The sequence below is a fragment of the Delphinapterus leucas genome, chromosome 18, assembly GCF_059928025.1.
Source record: "Delphinapterus leucas isolate spDelLeu-1000000601 "Yukka" chromosome 18, BTC_Dleu_Yukka2, whole genome shotgun sequence".
NCBI classification, from domain to species: Eukaryota; Metazoa; Chordata; class Mammalia; order Artiodactyla; family Monodontidae; genus Delphinapterus; species Delphinapterus leucas.
The window spans coordinates 12017259-12031654 of NC_143146.1; the positions used below are offsets into that span (position 1 = coordinate 12017259).

General features: G+C 40.9%; 1 protein-coding gene across 43 annotated transcripts in view; it reads left to right on the plus strand.

Moving 5' to 3' along the window:
* DOCK9 (dedicator of cytokinesis 9) overlaps positions 1 to 14396 on the plus strand; it is a 280624-nt gene that overhangs the window by 152139 nt on the left and 114089 nt on the right. For 22 of the 43 annotated variants that reach the window (XR_016388580.1, XR_016388581.1, XR_016388582.1 and 19 more), the window contains 6 exons: positions 1069 to 1138; positions 2766 to 2879; positions 3150 to 3245; positions 4225 to 4359; positions 9708 to 9882; positions 10803 to 10870. Coding sequence is in view for 9 of the 43 variants with exons in the window: in XM_089899207.1 (XP_089755333.1) it covers positions 1069 to 1138; positions 2766 to 2879; positions 3150 to 3245; positions 4225 to 4359; positions 9708 to 9882; positions 10803 to 10870 (658 nt within the window). In the remaining 34 variants the exon portion in view is untranslated. Of the gene's footprint in view, positions 1 to 1017; positions 1033 to 1068; positions 1139 to 2765; positions 2880 to 3149; positions 3246 to 4224; positions 4360 to 6419; positions 6684 to 9707; positions 9883 to 10802; positions 10871 to 14396 lie in introns of those variants that run through there. The other 21 variants (XR_016388587.1, XR_016388590.1, XR_016388592.1 and 18 more) reach the window with 3 other exon arrangements.

The window sequence follows — 14396 nt, forward strand, 5'->3', positions numbered from 1 at the left end:
GTTTATTATGAAAATTGAAAGCACATAATGATGGATTGTGTTTCAAAAGTAACCGTTGCCAATGAAAATTTTAATTAAGACCCTGTTAATAAATTTTTCTTAGGGTTTGTTCCATCTATGAGTTTGAACTGTTTATACTATTCTCAGTGGACCTAGCTGTTTGTTTTTTCTGTTTGTGTGGTTCAGCCACTCCTTAAGAGCGTCCAGCCAACTTCCCAATTGCCTCTTTTTAAACCTCAGCTGAGAACACTCCCTTCCAGCATTGTCCAGATGGGTACACTCCTTACTTCTCTATGTACCCAGTACTTATCTGGGGACTTAATTCTTCCTGTTTGGTCAGTAAAGCTATCTTCACTGATACGTTTGTTCATGCTCTTCTCATGACTGAAAGAGAACCGACCGGGGATTCAGTGTATTTTATACGATATACTTTTACTGCTGGTGGATTTTACCTCTTGGCGTTAATAAGAATTTCAGTTGTGTGATGAGAAGGAGACGAAGGTTGTAACAGTGATTAAGAACATAGACTCTGTAGTCGGCCTGCATCATCTACTTACTCTGCCCTCTGTAAGCCTTAGTGTCCTCATCTGTTAAGTGGTCTTAGCACCAGTCCCCACCATCTAAAGGACTAAAGGAGGTAACACATGTGAAGTACAGCACTGTGCCTAGCACATAATAACCATTTAATGACTGATATCGTTATTGTCCTGGTTTTGTTGTTAATACCATCATCAAGACTGTGGTTTCCGATCACTTCAGATGGAGTGACCTCATTTAAACTTCGTATTAAAAGTTATTCTACCATGTGTTTATTTATTAATACACTTTCCCATTTTTAATCTACGTAACTCCCAACAAGCCATGCCGTCTTGTCTGCCTGGCTTTTGGGAGCTCTCTAACTCTTGCATCACCCACTTTGAAAAGCAACTTCATCTGTTGTTTTTATTCTTTAGCCAAGTGGGCCAGCTTTGGATTTGTTAAATGCTGGTTCCTTTGATGGGGGAAGAAATGCAGCATCTCTTCATAGATTAGGTAATTATAAAACGAGATTCTTTCTTCTTTTTAAAGCAAAGTGGCCAAGTTGGATAAACTTCCAGTTCATGTCTATGAAGTTGATGAGGAGGTGGACAAAGATGAGGTAGGATGCTTGCTGGCGGATCGAAGGATTGATTTAGTTCACAGATTTAGAAGATTCATTGGAAAATTACCAACATTTAGCCAAAACAGGAATTGGAATGTTCCTTGAAACCGGGGAGGAATTTTTTAAAAATGTATTGTTTGATTGATTGAAATAAGGTCTCTGTTTCAACTTGACTGCTTAGCATTGCCTGTTCCTCTGGTCCTTGTTTATTTGTTCTGAGATCATTTTCAAAGTCCTGGACAAGATTTGGCTACATTGTTAAAAGATCAAGATTACTTAGATCCTAAGTTGAGGTTGTTTTTCAGCAGGCTATTTGAAACAAACTGGCAGCCAGTAGATTTTAAATGGCTGTTTCTTCAGTGAGGGCTCTGAGTAAAGTAGATAGTACCCAGAACCTCTGAATTTAACAAGCCCACTTCCCCTACTATTGGGGGAATGGTTATGGCCAGAGAAGTGTATAAAGAGAGCCGGGCATTAAGGTGACCGTGTCCACTGAGCAAGGAAAACCTAATAAAAAGTTAGTGCTGCCCATCTCCGCATTACTTACTCTTCCCTACTCAGTATTAGATGCCTAATTGTGAGTGTTAACAATGTCCATGGTAGCAAATTATTTTAGAAACCACTTTAAAAATATTCTGGGAAGAGTGAGTGGTCATTCAAAATGAAAAATAAGATATTAAAAACTTGGTGCTGATTAATGGTAAGAGGAGGACTGATTGAAATAATGCACATAAGAGCGCACACCAAACTGTAAAATCCTAGACAGGTAAGTTACTTCTATTATCACTAATAATAACAACAGTAAAACCACCAATATTAAAATTGAGGTGGGCTTCCCTGGTGGCGCAGTGGTTGAGAGTCTGCCTGCCGATGCAGGGGACACGGGTTCGTGCCCCGGTCCAGGAAGATCCCACATGCCACGGAGCGGCTGGGCCCGTGAGCCATGGCCGCTGAGGCTGTGTGTCCAGAGCCTGTGCTCCGCAACAGGAGAGGCCACAGCAGTGAGAGGCCCGCGTACCGCAAAAAAAAAAAAAAAAAAAAAAAAAAAAATTGAGGTGGTCTCAGACAAAGCATAAGACAGGTCTTTCTGCAGTTGTCTACTTGATTACAAAAATAAACATCATAATTAGACTAGTCCTCAGGAGGTGTGAGCTGGGTGACCTGACAGTGTAGTCCTCTCTTCCTAAGGCTCCTACTCAAGTGTGTATTGGACACAGTCTTAGGGGGCAGAGTCACAAGGCAGAGATCTTAGAGAGTAAGGAAGGGGCGGGGGTCAGGATGTGGTGGAAGGTTTGCCACATTGTGTATTTGTGTGTGTGTATATTTCATCTGTCTGTCTGCTTATTATATGTGCAAATATAAGCCTGACTTATTTATAGCAGCAGCTGGCAGCCCCATGCCCTTAAACCCAGATCTCAGTGTTCGGGTCAGAACTTGAGGAAACATGTTTCTTTACTTTTCTAGCTCTCGCCCTTCACTTTTCTCTCTCCTCCTTTCCTCTCTCCCTGTTGTGGTCTTGCCTCTCTCTTTCCCTCATTTCTGTTGCCCCAGCATTTTATCTCTGCTTTCTTTATTGCCTGCCTCATATTTCCTTCCTTTCTTATTCACCTTTCCCTGAACTAAGCATCTGGGAAGTTTTCCAGGAATTTGCTTTTGTCCTCCAACTATATGGGAGTGTAATGTGAAAACATTTTTCATCAAACCGGGCGAGACCTTACAACTTGAGTGGTTAAGTATGGTATGTACTTTTTGTGGCTCATTAAACACTTAAAATACTTGGGGGGGAAAAAAAACTTGGACTAGAACAAGCTTTGCTTTTTAATGGACTAGCGTTTGCTTTTTAACGGACTAGGCTTGTTCCACCTCTTTTATTGATAAGTGGACACAGTAGGTGTTAGTGCCAGACAGTTACTCCAGTAAAGGGGCGAGGGGCAACCTGGTATGAATTGAATGGATTTCCCATCAGTAATAACGGGAGATTGATTGCGATGTTGCCCTTGTCTCCTAGGATGCTGCTTCCCTCGGCTCTCAGAAGGGTGGGATCACCAAGCACGGTTGGCTGTACAAAGGCAACATGAACAGTGCAATAAGCGTGACCATGAGGGTAAGGAGGCCCATCACCCTGCTTTCCCCTTATTAAGCCCTTTTTTTCCTGTGGGTCTTGGAAATGATGCTCAAGATGAATGGGCATGCTGTTTTTTCTGACAAAAGTGACATTGTCTGGTGAGTGAGATGCCTCCCTGGTGATCGGTGATCGACCCCCACTGGTACAGCCCCATTTCCACCCGCTCCCCTTGTCACCCTCCAACCACCAGCGTGATGAGATCATCGTAAGGCTGGTGTGAAGGTGCAGTCGCCTTACAGCCTTTCTTCTCCGTATTGACTACAAAAGGGATACTTGGTACCTCGTAGAACATCACCGAGGGGCTACACCTAAGCACTTTCATGGAGGTCTTCCTGCAGTAAAGTCAAGAAAAGCAAAAATCAAGGACTAAAGGGAAAATGGTTAAATTGGAAGGGGGTTGTCAAGAGAAAAGTAAAACTAGTGTAAAAACTATTCAGGAGAGAAGTAGGACCAATGAAAGGCCAGAGTTAATAATAAAGAGAAACAATGGAAGTGAGGTAGGATGAGCAGGGGATAAAAGTTAAATCGGGGAAATGCTGATTGTTGGAATCCTGAGGCTGGAAAATCGTCCAGTTCCGTGAGGCAGAGAGCAGTTCCTACTCCGTGTGAGCAAGACACCCTGGGGATTTGAGAAAGTTTCCATCCTTCTGAGCTCCATCCCAAATTAGAATTCCCTGCACCGCTTCTGGGTGGTTATGTAAAAATCCCTGATTCTGTGGGTGAGAAAGATGACCCAGGAATGCTTAGTGAACCAACTCCACAGAATTTAAATTCAGTAAAAGTATTAGATGTGATGGAGAGTCTTAACTCACCCAGTTACCTGGGGCGCTGGCCAGAATTAGATTTGTTTTGGAGAGAACTGAAATGGTTTTTTCATAGGGTGTACTTGTGAGTTATTGAGAGAGATTGTGGCTGTTTTCATCTTGAAACCATAATTATGTGTGTATTTTTCTCTCAGTCGTTTAAAAGACGATTTTTCCACTTGATTCAACTTGGTGATGGGTCCTACAATTTGAATTTTTATAAAGATGAAAAGATCTCCAAGGAACCAAAAGGATCAATATTTCTGGATTCCTGTATGGGTGTGGTTCAGGTAAATATGAAGCGAGTTTTATCGTTGAGTTTTCTCATTTGTAAAAGTACCATCTATGAATTAGCAGATTTAAGCAAACACTTCAAAAAATGGCAGTATTCGTGGTAGAAGTGTAATAGCAGGACTTAAAAATGAGCTAAAGGCTTGTTTTTCATCATTTTAGAAGATAGTGGGTACAGCACACACGCAGAATTATGTCGTAGGAGGCCCGAGTGCTCTGCGTATGAGTTTTTATGTTTAAAACCTGGCTCAGCTACTTTTTAAATTTAAATTTATTTATTTGTTTGTTTATTTATTTTCGGCTGCATGGGGTCTTCATTGCTGCACATGGGCTTTCTCTAGTCGCGGTGAGCGGGGGCTGCTCTTTGTTGTGGTACACGGGCTTCTCATTGCAGTGGCTTCTCTTGTTGTGGAGCACAGGCTCTAGGCACGCGGGCTTCAGTAGTTGTGGCACCCAGGCTCAGTAGTTGTGGCTCGCGGGCTCTAGAGCACAGCCTCAGTAGTTGTGGTGCACGGGCTTCATTGCTCTGCAGCATGTGGGATCTTCCCAGACCAAGACTCGAACCTGTGTCCCCTGCATTGGCAGGCGGATTCTTAACCACTGCTCCACCAGGGAAATCCTCAGCTACTTTTTAACTGTGTGACCTTGGACTGGCTATTAACTGAAGTTTCTTCACATGCAAAATTCAGATAATGATAATATTTCCTTAATAGGGTAAGAGGATTGGATGAGTTAACTTGGAAATATTCAGAACAGTTCTTAGCATCTCTGGGATGACTTTTATCATGATAGTATCAATGGCACAGTAGTATATTGGCCAAGAGGCTGGGCTTCAGATTCAGGCTGAGTTCAGATCCCTGCTCTACCCCTTACAGCTCTATAACCTTGGAGATATTTTTCAACTTCTCTGTGCCTCAGGTTCCTCATTTGTTAAGTAGGGATAATGATAGTACTGAATATGGTTACGGAAGGGATTAATCAACACATGTAAAGAGCTTAGAATGGTGCTGGCACATGGTAAGCATTCAGCCAATGTTAGGGTTGGGGTTAGGGTTTGTTATCATAGTGCTGTTACAGTTGTAGAGTTAGTCTTAAAAATTATTTTAATTATACATGATACATGAATGTATTTGTATTCTGAAATGTTAGACAGTACAGGTAGTGCAGAAGTCCCTGTTGACCCCCATGTCTCCCTTTCTCAAGGAGCTACCATTACCAGTTTGGTGTGCCTCCTTCCATGCCTTCGTAGAATTGCCTTTGAAAGCAGGTTGGCAGTTTCCCCAGTCTGTCTGTCCGTCCGTCCATCCACTCATCCACTCCCCTCCAGTTTTCCAGGAATATCTAAGCAGCAATTTACAAGGATGCATAAAACACAGGCTAATATAAATTTAAAGTGGTGTGAAAGGAGTCAGGGTAGGGAAGAGATGAAGTGGGATTAAGTTAAGGAAAAAGCATGTATTTTAAAGACCTAACTAACACCCGCTATGGTGGGTGACAAACCAGGCTCTACGCTTTCTAGCTTGGAGACCCGTTCAGTTGCACAGTGTCTGTAGATACAAACAGTCCAATTAGTCAGAAGCTGCCCGAGTAATCTCAGAATGAAGCCCATTCAGGCGTTTCTCTTGGGGGCCCTCATACAGAGGGCGCTGTGTGATGAACGAACAGTCTTCTTGATGGCTCCTCACAGTAGACGCAGTCACGGTTATCAGAGAGTTCTTCCTTAAGATGACTCATTGTTTGCTGATGACATTAGCCCAAAGCTCGGTTCTCTAAGAAAGGTTGTTTTGTGGGGCCAGTGTGACTAAGGTTAGAGACATAGCTCTGGTTTGACCCTCAGGTGTACTTGCTTATGCATTCACATGTTTACTTAAAATTAAATTGCATTTTCATCCAAATAATACATTCATCTGGTTTAAATGTCAAACAGTACAGAGAGGTAGCACTAAAGGCACAGTCCTGCCAGCATCACCTCACTTCACCTACTCCCCACTCCCTGAAATGGTCATTTTCAACTTTTTCCACTGTTTTTTTTTCTTGGGATTTGCCTCCGTATTGCTAGATAAGGAGTGTTCGCTGCTCTTCATTCATCAGTTGTGGACATTATGTGATGCTAGAGAGGATCTTAGCTCCTGCAGCCCTCCTTCATGCTCTAAGCTGGATCGACTGCTTCCTCAGCCTCTGCACAGTCACCGTCCTGGAAATTCCCTTTGCTGTCCTGCCTGTGGCAGATTCCTTGTTTCCAGGATCCTATGTCGTCTTCTTTCTCGTTTTCCTTTGTTGTTTTGGAGGAACACATCCTCCAGGAGCTTCCTGAAAATCATGTGTAAGATCTTAATTTTTTGAGAGTTAGATGAAATTTACCTTAGAATTTGAAGGCGTTCCATTGTCTTCTAGATGCTTGTGTTGCTTTGGAGTCTTATGTTATTCCCTATTCTTCACAGTCTTCTCCATATCTATGGTGACCTGAAATTTAGGTTATTGTGTCTTGATTTTGATTTTTTTGGTAAGCTTTTTTGTTAAGGCATGACATAAGGAGAAAATAAACATGTAATGAATTTTTACTGAGTTTAGATCTCTATTATCCATTTGTGCTGAGAAGTCTGTTCTTGTTCTGGAGACTCTGTCCTGCATGTTCTAGCCACCTGGGTCTTCTGAACTCTGGGCAGCCTCCTCAGTTAGCAAGACTGTTGGACTCTGTTCAGGCTCACCTTCCTGGGTCCAGATATGGCCTCCAGGCAGAAAGTGATGAGGTGATGGTAGGGCTCACCTCATCTATTTCCTTTCTATCAGGGATCACAGGGCTGCCCTGATGGTTGCAAAATACCTAAAAACAGTTGTTTCATCTATTTTGCCCAGTTATTTCTAGTAGTTATGTTGGGAGAATAAGCCCAGACCTTGTTGCTTCATCGTGGTCAGCATGGAAGTTGGGGGTCCAAACTCAGCTGGCTACAGGGGCCAAGCAGATAAATTAAGTGAAAGAAGAGGCCTGGGTGTAAAGTGATAGGAAATGCTAGGGACTGTGACAAACTGGAGCACAAGTGGTCCCGTTTAAAGGGGCAGCTGATGTGCTGGGTGGCACTGCCAGCTCAACGTTGCCAGCTCATCTGGTTCAAGAAAACCAGAAATACAAAATTTTAGTTAAATCTTGGTATTTTTAGTTACTGGTGACTAATTTAAAAACAAACAACCCCCCCCCAAAACACTGTTTTTGGTCCTCTAGTGCAGGACCAAACCCTAGGTCAAGGTGATAGCACTACTTAATATTCATTGAGAATTATTTTTGCATCAACAGCTAATTGGCACATGGCACTCTCAGCTTGTAACCCAAACTCAGCTGAAAGCTGCCACTGTAGAAACCAAATTATATCAAAGTATGTTTATTCACAGCATAAAGGAGGGAGTACCAGAGCAAATTGTCAATGACAGTGAAGTAACTTCTTGTGTGGGATTCCCAAGTGGGAGTTTCATTTGTATTCTTAAGCTGAGAGACCTTTTCAGTTACATTTTAGTTGAGTTTTCTGGCATTGACTTTAAAAAAATGTTTAAAGCAAAACTAAATATATTTGGCAACTCATTTGGAAAGTAGCAGTAATTACTTTTGTTTTATAAGAGTTTTGTTGCCTATCTTCAGCAGAGTATAGATGATTTACAGTACGGAGTCCCCAATCACTCAGTCTCTGGAATACATTTCGGAATCTAAAGTTCTGACTTCAGTGGCCATCCCTTCCTTCATATTCTTTTTGCAGGTGTGGCTGATGGTGTTTTACGTTTAACGAATTGTGTCTAAGGCTTCAATATGTTTAAATAATTTGTTTTTATCTCCACATCTGTTTGTAAGCTCACCTCCAAAAGTTGTAGCTTAAGTATTGCAGGTTTTTTTTTTTAATATTGCCTTTGGACATTGTAAAAATATGCGCTGATTAATGCTATGAGTTCAAAGAAATGCCTATACTAAAATTTAAAACTAGACCTGAAAAGAATCCAGTTACGAATCTTGAGCCCTAAAAGTATTTTAGAACCTTGAAGTTGATTACACTTATTTTGCAGATAAGGAAACTGAGGCTCAGAAAGAGGAGTAATTCAGAATCAAGGCCTAATGCTCACCCTACTTTTAACTTATTTTCATAGTAATGAGTAGGTGAGGAGTGCAGGGGAGAGAACTCCTTTCATATCTGGCCTTTGACCCCTTCTCTGACTCCTTCTGTGAAGTGAGGTGTGAGGCGTTGTGCACAGTGGTCTGCATGCTCTGCTGGGAGCAGTTCTCTCCTGAGAACCATGCTGCAGAGGTCACAGAGGCGACTTTGGGAGGGCCACCCTGTCCCCGAGACATTCGCTGAGGGCCCCCTCAGGGACTGCGGCTGACCAGCTAGAATTTTAGTGGGCGAAGGCTCTGCTCGGACGCCGCACATTGGTGGGAGTTTGTGATGTCACCGTCCCTCAGCCTGTAAGTACCAGGAGTCTTGTGTCATCATGTTCCTCGGAGCTGAACCTCTATCTAGTGCAGTCACCAGGGCGATTTTACCCACCAGGGGATGTTTGATAATATCTGAAGACATGTTTTGATCTTCACAACTGGGGGGCTATGCTACTGGCATCTAAGGAGTAAGGCCAGACTGCTTCTAAACAGGCTACAGTGCACAGGACGGTCCCCATAACAGTTATTGGCCCCAAGCGTCAGTAGTGCCAAAGTGGAGAAACCCTGGCCTCGTGCACATTCATCCTTCGTCATTTAATGCACATGGACTGCGGTTTTTATACTTTAAGTAAGATACCCTTTCACAGGCATAAAAGCTGGAGGCATGAGGGAAGCTGGAGGAAGGTAGACATGGTGTCTAAATACCTTTTGGGCCTCATAAATGATGAGAAAGTTCCAGGTAAGGAAATCAGACATATTGATAGATAATGGTTTGCTTTTAAAATATGATACCACATACTACTTCATTAAAAAAGATAGGAGCTAGAGGAACTGAAAATTTTCAATGAAATTTCATTCATTCAGATATTTTTCAAGAGCCTATTATTTGCCAAGCGGTGTTCTAGAAATAGGGATGTAGCACTGAACAAAAGAAATCTCTGCTCTGAAGAGCTCCCATTTCATTGGATGGGACAGACAACAAATAAATATGTAAAATGTGTAATGTGTCAGATGGGAAAATAAAGCCATGAAGAAAATAATTCAGGGAAGGTGGATACAGATGGGGGTTTATTGGGAAGGGGCTTGCCTTTTTAAATAACTTGGTCCGAAATGCTGATGAGATAGTACCCATCAGCAGATAATAAAGAGAATAATTTTTAAGGCTGTTCCAGTTCTTCTGAAATGTGTCTCTTTACCCTTTTTCTGTTTCAGAACAACAAAGTCAGGCGTTTTGCTTTTGAGCTCAAGATGCAGGACAAAAGTAGTTACCTTTTGGCAGCAGACACTGAAGCGGAAATGGAAGAGTGGATCACAACTCTGAACAAGATTCTCCAGCTCAACTTTGAAGCTGCAATGCAAGAAAAGCGAAACGGAGACTCTCATGAAGGTAGGCAGGTATAGCTTTCCCCAGGTGCATGCACACTCTGCGGGTGTCTTCTATTTTGGCAGAGGGCACAGGAAGTAGCCAGATTACTGCAGAGGTACATGGAGGTGGGACAGACGTGAGCTCCTTAGAGATAACCTGTCAGCAAAGATTTTGTCCCAGTAGAATGTCCTACCCTGACATCATTTGTATAATGAGAAGAATCACAGCTTTGGAGGCAGAAAGGAACACCTGAGTTCAAGTCCCAGCAATACCATTTTTCAGCCGTGAGACCTTGGGCGAGCCACTTATGTTTTCAGAGCCTTGGATTCCTCTCTTGTAAAATGGGAATCAAAACAGAACTTGCTGGTCGATGGGAAGATTAAACAAGATAATGTATCTCAAGTACCTGGCATAGAGTCGGCACTTCAAATACTAATTATAGTTTTTATTGTTATCATTAATCATATCCTTTGGAATTTTCAAGTCAAAGTTAGGATGGGCAGAAGCCACAGATTAAATTGGTTGGGAAAATCTGGCTATGTTCTTGACAATTCATGTTTTATTTCAGGTCCTTGGACAGGTGATTCCCAACTCTGGCTGTGCCTTAGAAGTCCCTGGAGACTTTTAACAAGTACTCTTTCCTTTGTCCCACCAGAGATTCTGGTTTAGTTGGCCTGGGCTGGTGCCTGGTGGGTGTGGCCATGTGTGCTGCTGTCCATAGCTCTTGACAGTTCTGGTTAGACACTGTCCGTGCTGCTCCAGCCATCACCACTGGGCTTGGCATCAGCATTTTTTAAAAGCTCTGAGGTGTTTCTGTTGGGTATCCAGAGTTGCAAACCACTGTGTGAAAGGGCACATAAGAGAAACGGCCTTCCTCCTCCTGTTTTAAATAAAATGCTTTCAACTGTGAGTGACTTAGGTAATCTGTTTTGCTGTTTTAGATGATGAGCAAAGCAAAATAGAAGGTTCCGTTTCCGGTTTAGATAGCTACCTGCCTGAACTTGCCAAGGTAACATCATCTTAAATCTTCTGCTCTTCATAGAATGATATTGAAATGATTAACAAATACATTATAGTAAATTATTAAAATCATGGTGTAGTTACTGCTATTTTTTGACTTCAGCGTTTGGTGAGGTGAAACACATGGCTGACTTCTTAAGTCGGATTTGAGTTTGTTTTCCAGAAAGTGCCTTACAAAGTATTCTGTTTTTGTTATTCTTTGTTTTCCCCACATAATATTTAATGCCACATTAGAAGTATTGAAGAAATAACCAAGGTGCACAGGTAAATGTTTCCATAGTAACATGTTACTTAGTATGTTCACACATATGCTTCCCCTATTCAAGTTAATAGAGACAATTCCAAAAAGGATGGATAAGTAATAATCTTGTTACTGAAACAAAGAGGGTTGCCTGAGTTATATGAATTTTTCCCGGGTCAGTCTGAATGAAAAAAAAAAAAAAGTTATACCTGTTTTTTATAATCTTGAGAAACTCAAAAAGTTACTGAAAAGCACGAAGATCAAAACAACCATATTCCCACCACCCAGATTCAACACCTGTTACTGTGTTGTCTTTTCAGCTTCAACATTTTTTAAAGAAATAAAAATATCAGTTATACTTGAAATTCTTTTTTAAACATCATCTGTATTCCATTCCCTTCTTCCCCCACAACCTCAACTAGAGACAACCACTATTATGAGTTTTCTGGAAATACTTCCATTTGATTTTCATATCTTTACCAATATATCTATCATAATAATATGTGGCTATGTTTTGTACGTTTAACATATTATGTAAATGCTAACATATTATTCTGTACTTGTTTTTATTTTTAAATTAGCCTTGTTTTTGAGATCCATCCAAGTTGGTATATAGATCTAATTCATACCCTTTACTGCATTGTGTAAGCATTTTATTTTAGCAGTTCTATTATTTCCAATTTTTTCTATTACAAACAGTGCTACAATGAATATCCTTGTACTTGCCTCCTTGTGTGCATCTCTGAATAATTCTTTTTAAATGAGAGAAATATCCTTGTCTTCTTTGGCCCTCTATATTCTTACTCTGTTATTGCCTTTCTATTCTTTTGTGTGTGTGTGTGTGTGAATACAGTGAAATAGAGACGCTACACACCCGTATCTTAAACACTGTAATAGAAAACATGGTTTATCTATATACCATTATAAATAGACTAGCATTCAACATTGACCTTTACTTTACGACAACATAGCTGTTCTAAAATATAAAATCTCCCTCCCTGGCTAGGACTTTAGAGCATTGTTTTTCTTTAGCACTTGACTGTTACCACAGTATCTTTTTAGCACCTGCCTATTAAAGCTAATTTTAGTGCTACCATTGTAACCTCCTTCTAGGCTGGGAAGAGTTTAGCTTGTGTGTTTGTGCTTTCATGTTATGAACTTCTATGTGTCATATTTTGCATTGAGATTCGCTTTTTTCTTATGTTTTGGGGTTCATGATTTCTCAAAGCAAAATCTCTGTTGAAACAGATAATATATGTAGTGCAATCTAGAATCTTAAAAGTTAACTTTCTACACTTACTGGGTGAACACAGTGGATACCTAGGAGAAGACTCATATTATTTGAGCTTAATGTTGATTAATTAGAAATGTTTTTTTTCTTGTGAAGACAAACAGGAGTTGTGCCTTCCTTTCTTCTCTCACTGCCTACTACTACCTGGCCTTCAGAATTCCTTGATCCTAAGACCTAAGGAGATATATATCACATATATTTATTCTTTAAAAAAATATATATATATACATATTTATAAAACATATTTGAAGATGTTTTTCAAACTGGTGGGTAATGACCAAGTTAGCTGAAGCTGTTTTAGTTGGTAAAAAGTAATTAAATTGGTCTAATTAAATTAAATTAATTGGTTTCAATCTCCATTTCTCATTTACTTTTAAATTTTGTCTTCTTTTTTTATTGAAGTAGAACTTACATAGAGTAAAATGCTCAGGCCCTAATTGTATAGCTTGATGGATTTCACGTTTGTGCACCCACATAACCCCCAACATATAGAACATTTCCAGCACCTCAGCAGACTGTCTTGTATCCTCCGTCCCAGCTGACATTCTCGTTGTTTTGACCTCTATGACTGTAGATTAGTTTTGACTATTCTAGACCTTCCGAAAAGTGGAATCATACATATGACTCTTTGTGTCAGGCTTCTTTAGCTCAACGTTATGTGACCCAGAATAAAAAAATGGATAGAATTGAATAGAGGATAGTAAAGTGCACTGCCTTTAATAATGATAGATATTATTTAAGATATATGTGTATATCATGCATATATCATATGTTGATATATATATGTAGAAAGAGAGTGAGTGTGTTTGTGTATGTGTGTGTTGGGTTGTGATGTAAATGTATTTCTTAACTGTGGATCATGGTCAGAACCTAAAAAGTGCAGCATTATAAGGGACTTAACTGTTGTTTCCCCCCCCACCCCAGCTCTCAAGTGTTTTTAAGCCATTTTAATTTAAGAAGGTAGAAAAAGTGCAGAAGGTAATTTTTCGAAGAGAAAAAAAAAGAAAATTAAGGTGTGCTGTTATTCACCAGCATGCTGCCATCCCACTTGTGGGGCAGGTGTCTGTTGGTGATGCCTCTTGTCCGCCTGCTTGGTGGCAGAAGTGCAGTGTGAGGGGCTCAGGCACCAGTGTGCCTGGCTCTCAGCCCCTTCATCATCCAGGGCCCCGAGTGTGAGTGGTTTTGACTATTTATAACCCCCTCCAGTGTATCTGGGGTGGGATCATTTGTACCTGTTAAGAAAGGAAGGAGGTTGATTGATACCTGGTCATCCTGATTTTAGAAGGAATGGATTCCAGAGTGTGAGATTGAATAGGGGTGGGAGGGTGTGTGGGAGGGGGAGGGAGGCTCGAGTTGCACAGCTAGGCAAGGAGGGAGAGTTTAGTCGGGGTGAGGAGGTTAAGAGGGCAGTACCAGGGAAAGGTCCATGGGGAGATCAGGCCACAGTTACATCAGATTGCAGAGAAAGGACTAGAACAGTGGGGGCAGGCAAAGGTGTAATTTAATGGCAGGCTCCACTCAGGTCAATTCCTCTTTCTGCTTCATTCATCCTGTTGCCCCGGCTTTTGTTTTCCACTGTGACGGAAACATAACCAAACAGGATATGAACGACAGGAAGTTGTTTTAGTACAAAAATAGCTGGTGTCTCATTGTGGAATGTGATGGAGGGGCCCTTGACATACAGTAGGAGTGATATGGAATTAGGTTTTCAGACTATTTTGTATGTTCTTGGCCCTTTTGTTGCTTGTACATTTAGTACTGAACATCTCTATTGTTTTCTTACGGGGACACACTGTGTATACCCTAAAACCTGTTCTTTTCCTCCTATTGTCTAAAATGGAGCCAAACATATGTTTGTTCTAAACGTAACAGCATTTATAGTATCAGAGTACACAGTCTTATAAACATTTTTATGAAATAAACACAAACTGTAGTTAAAGTTAGTTAATTGATTTCTTCCCTACAGTGTCAAGGGGTAATATG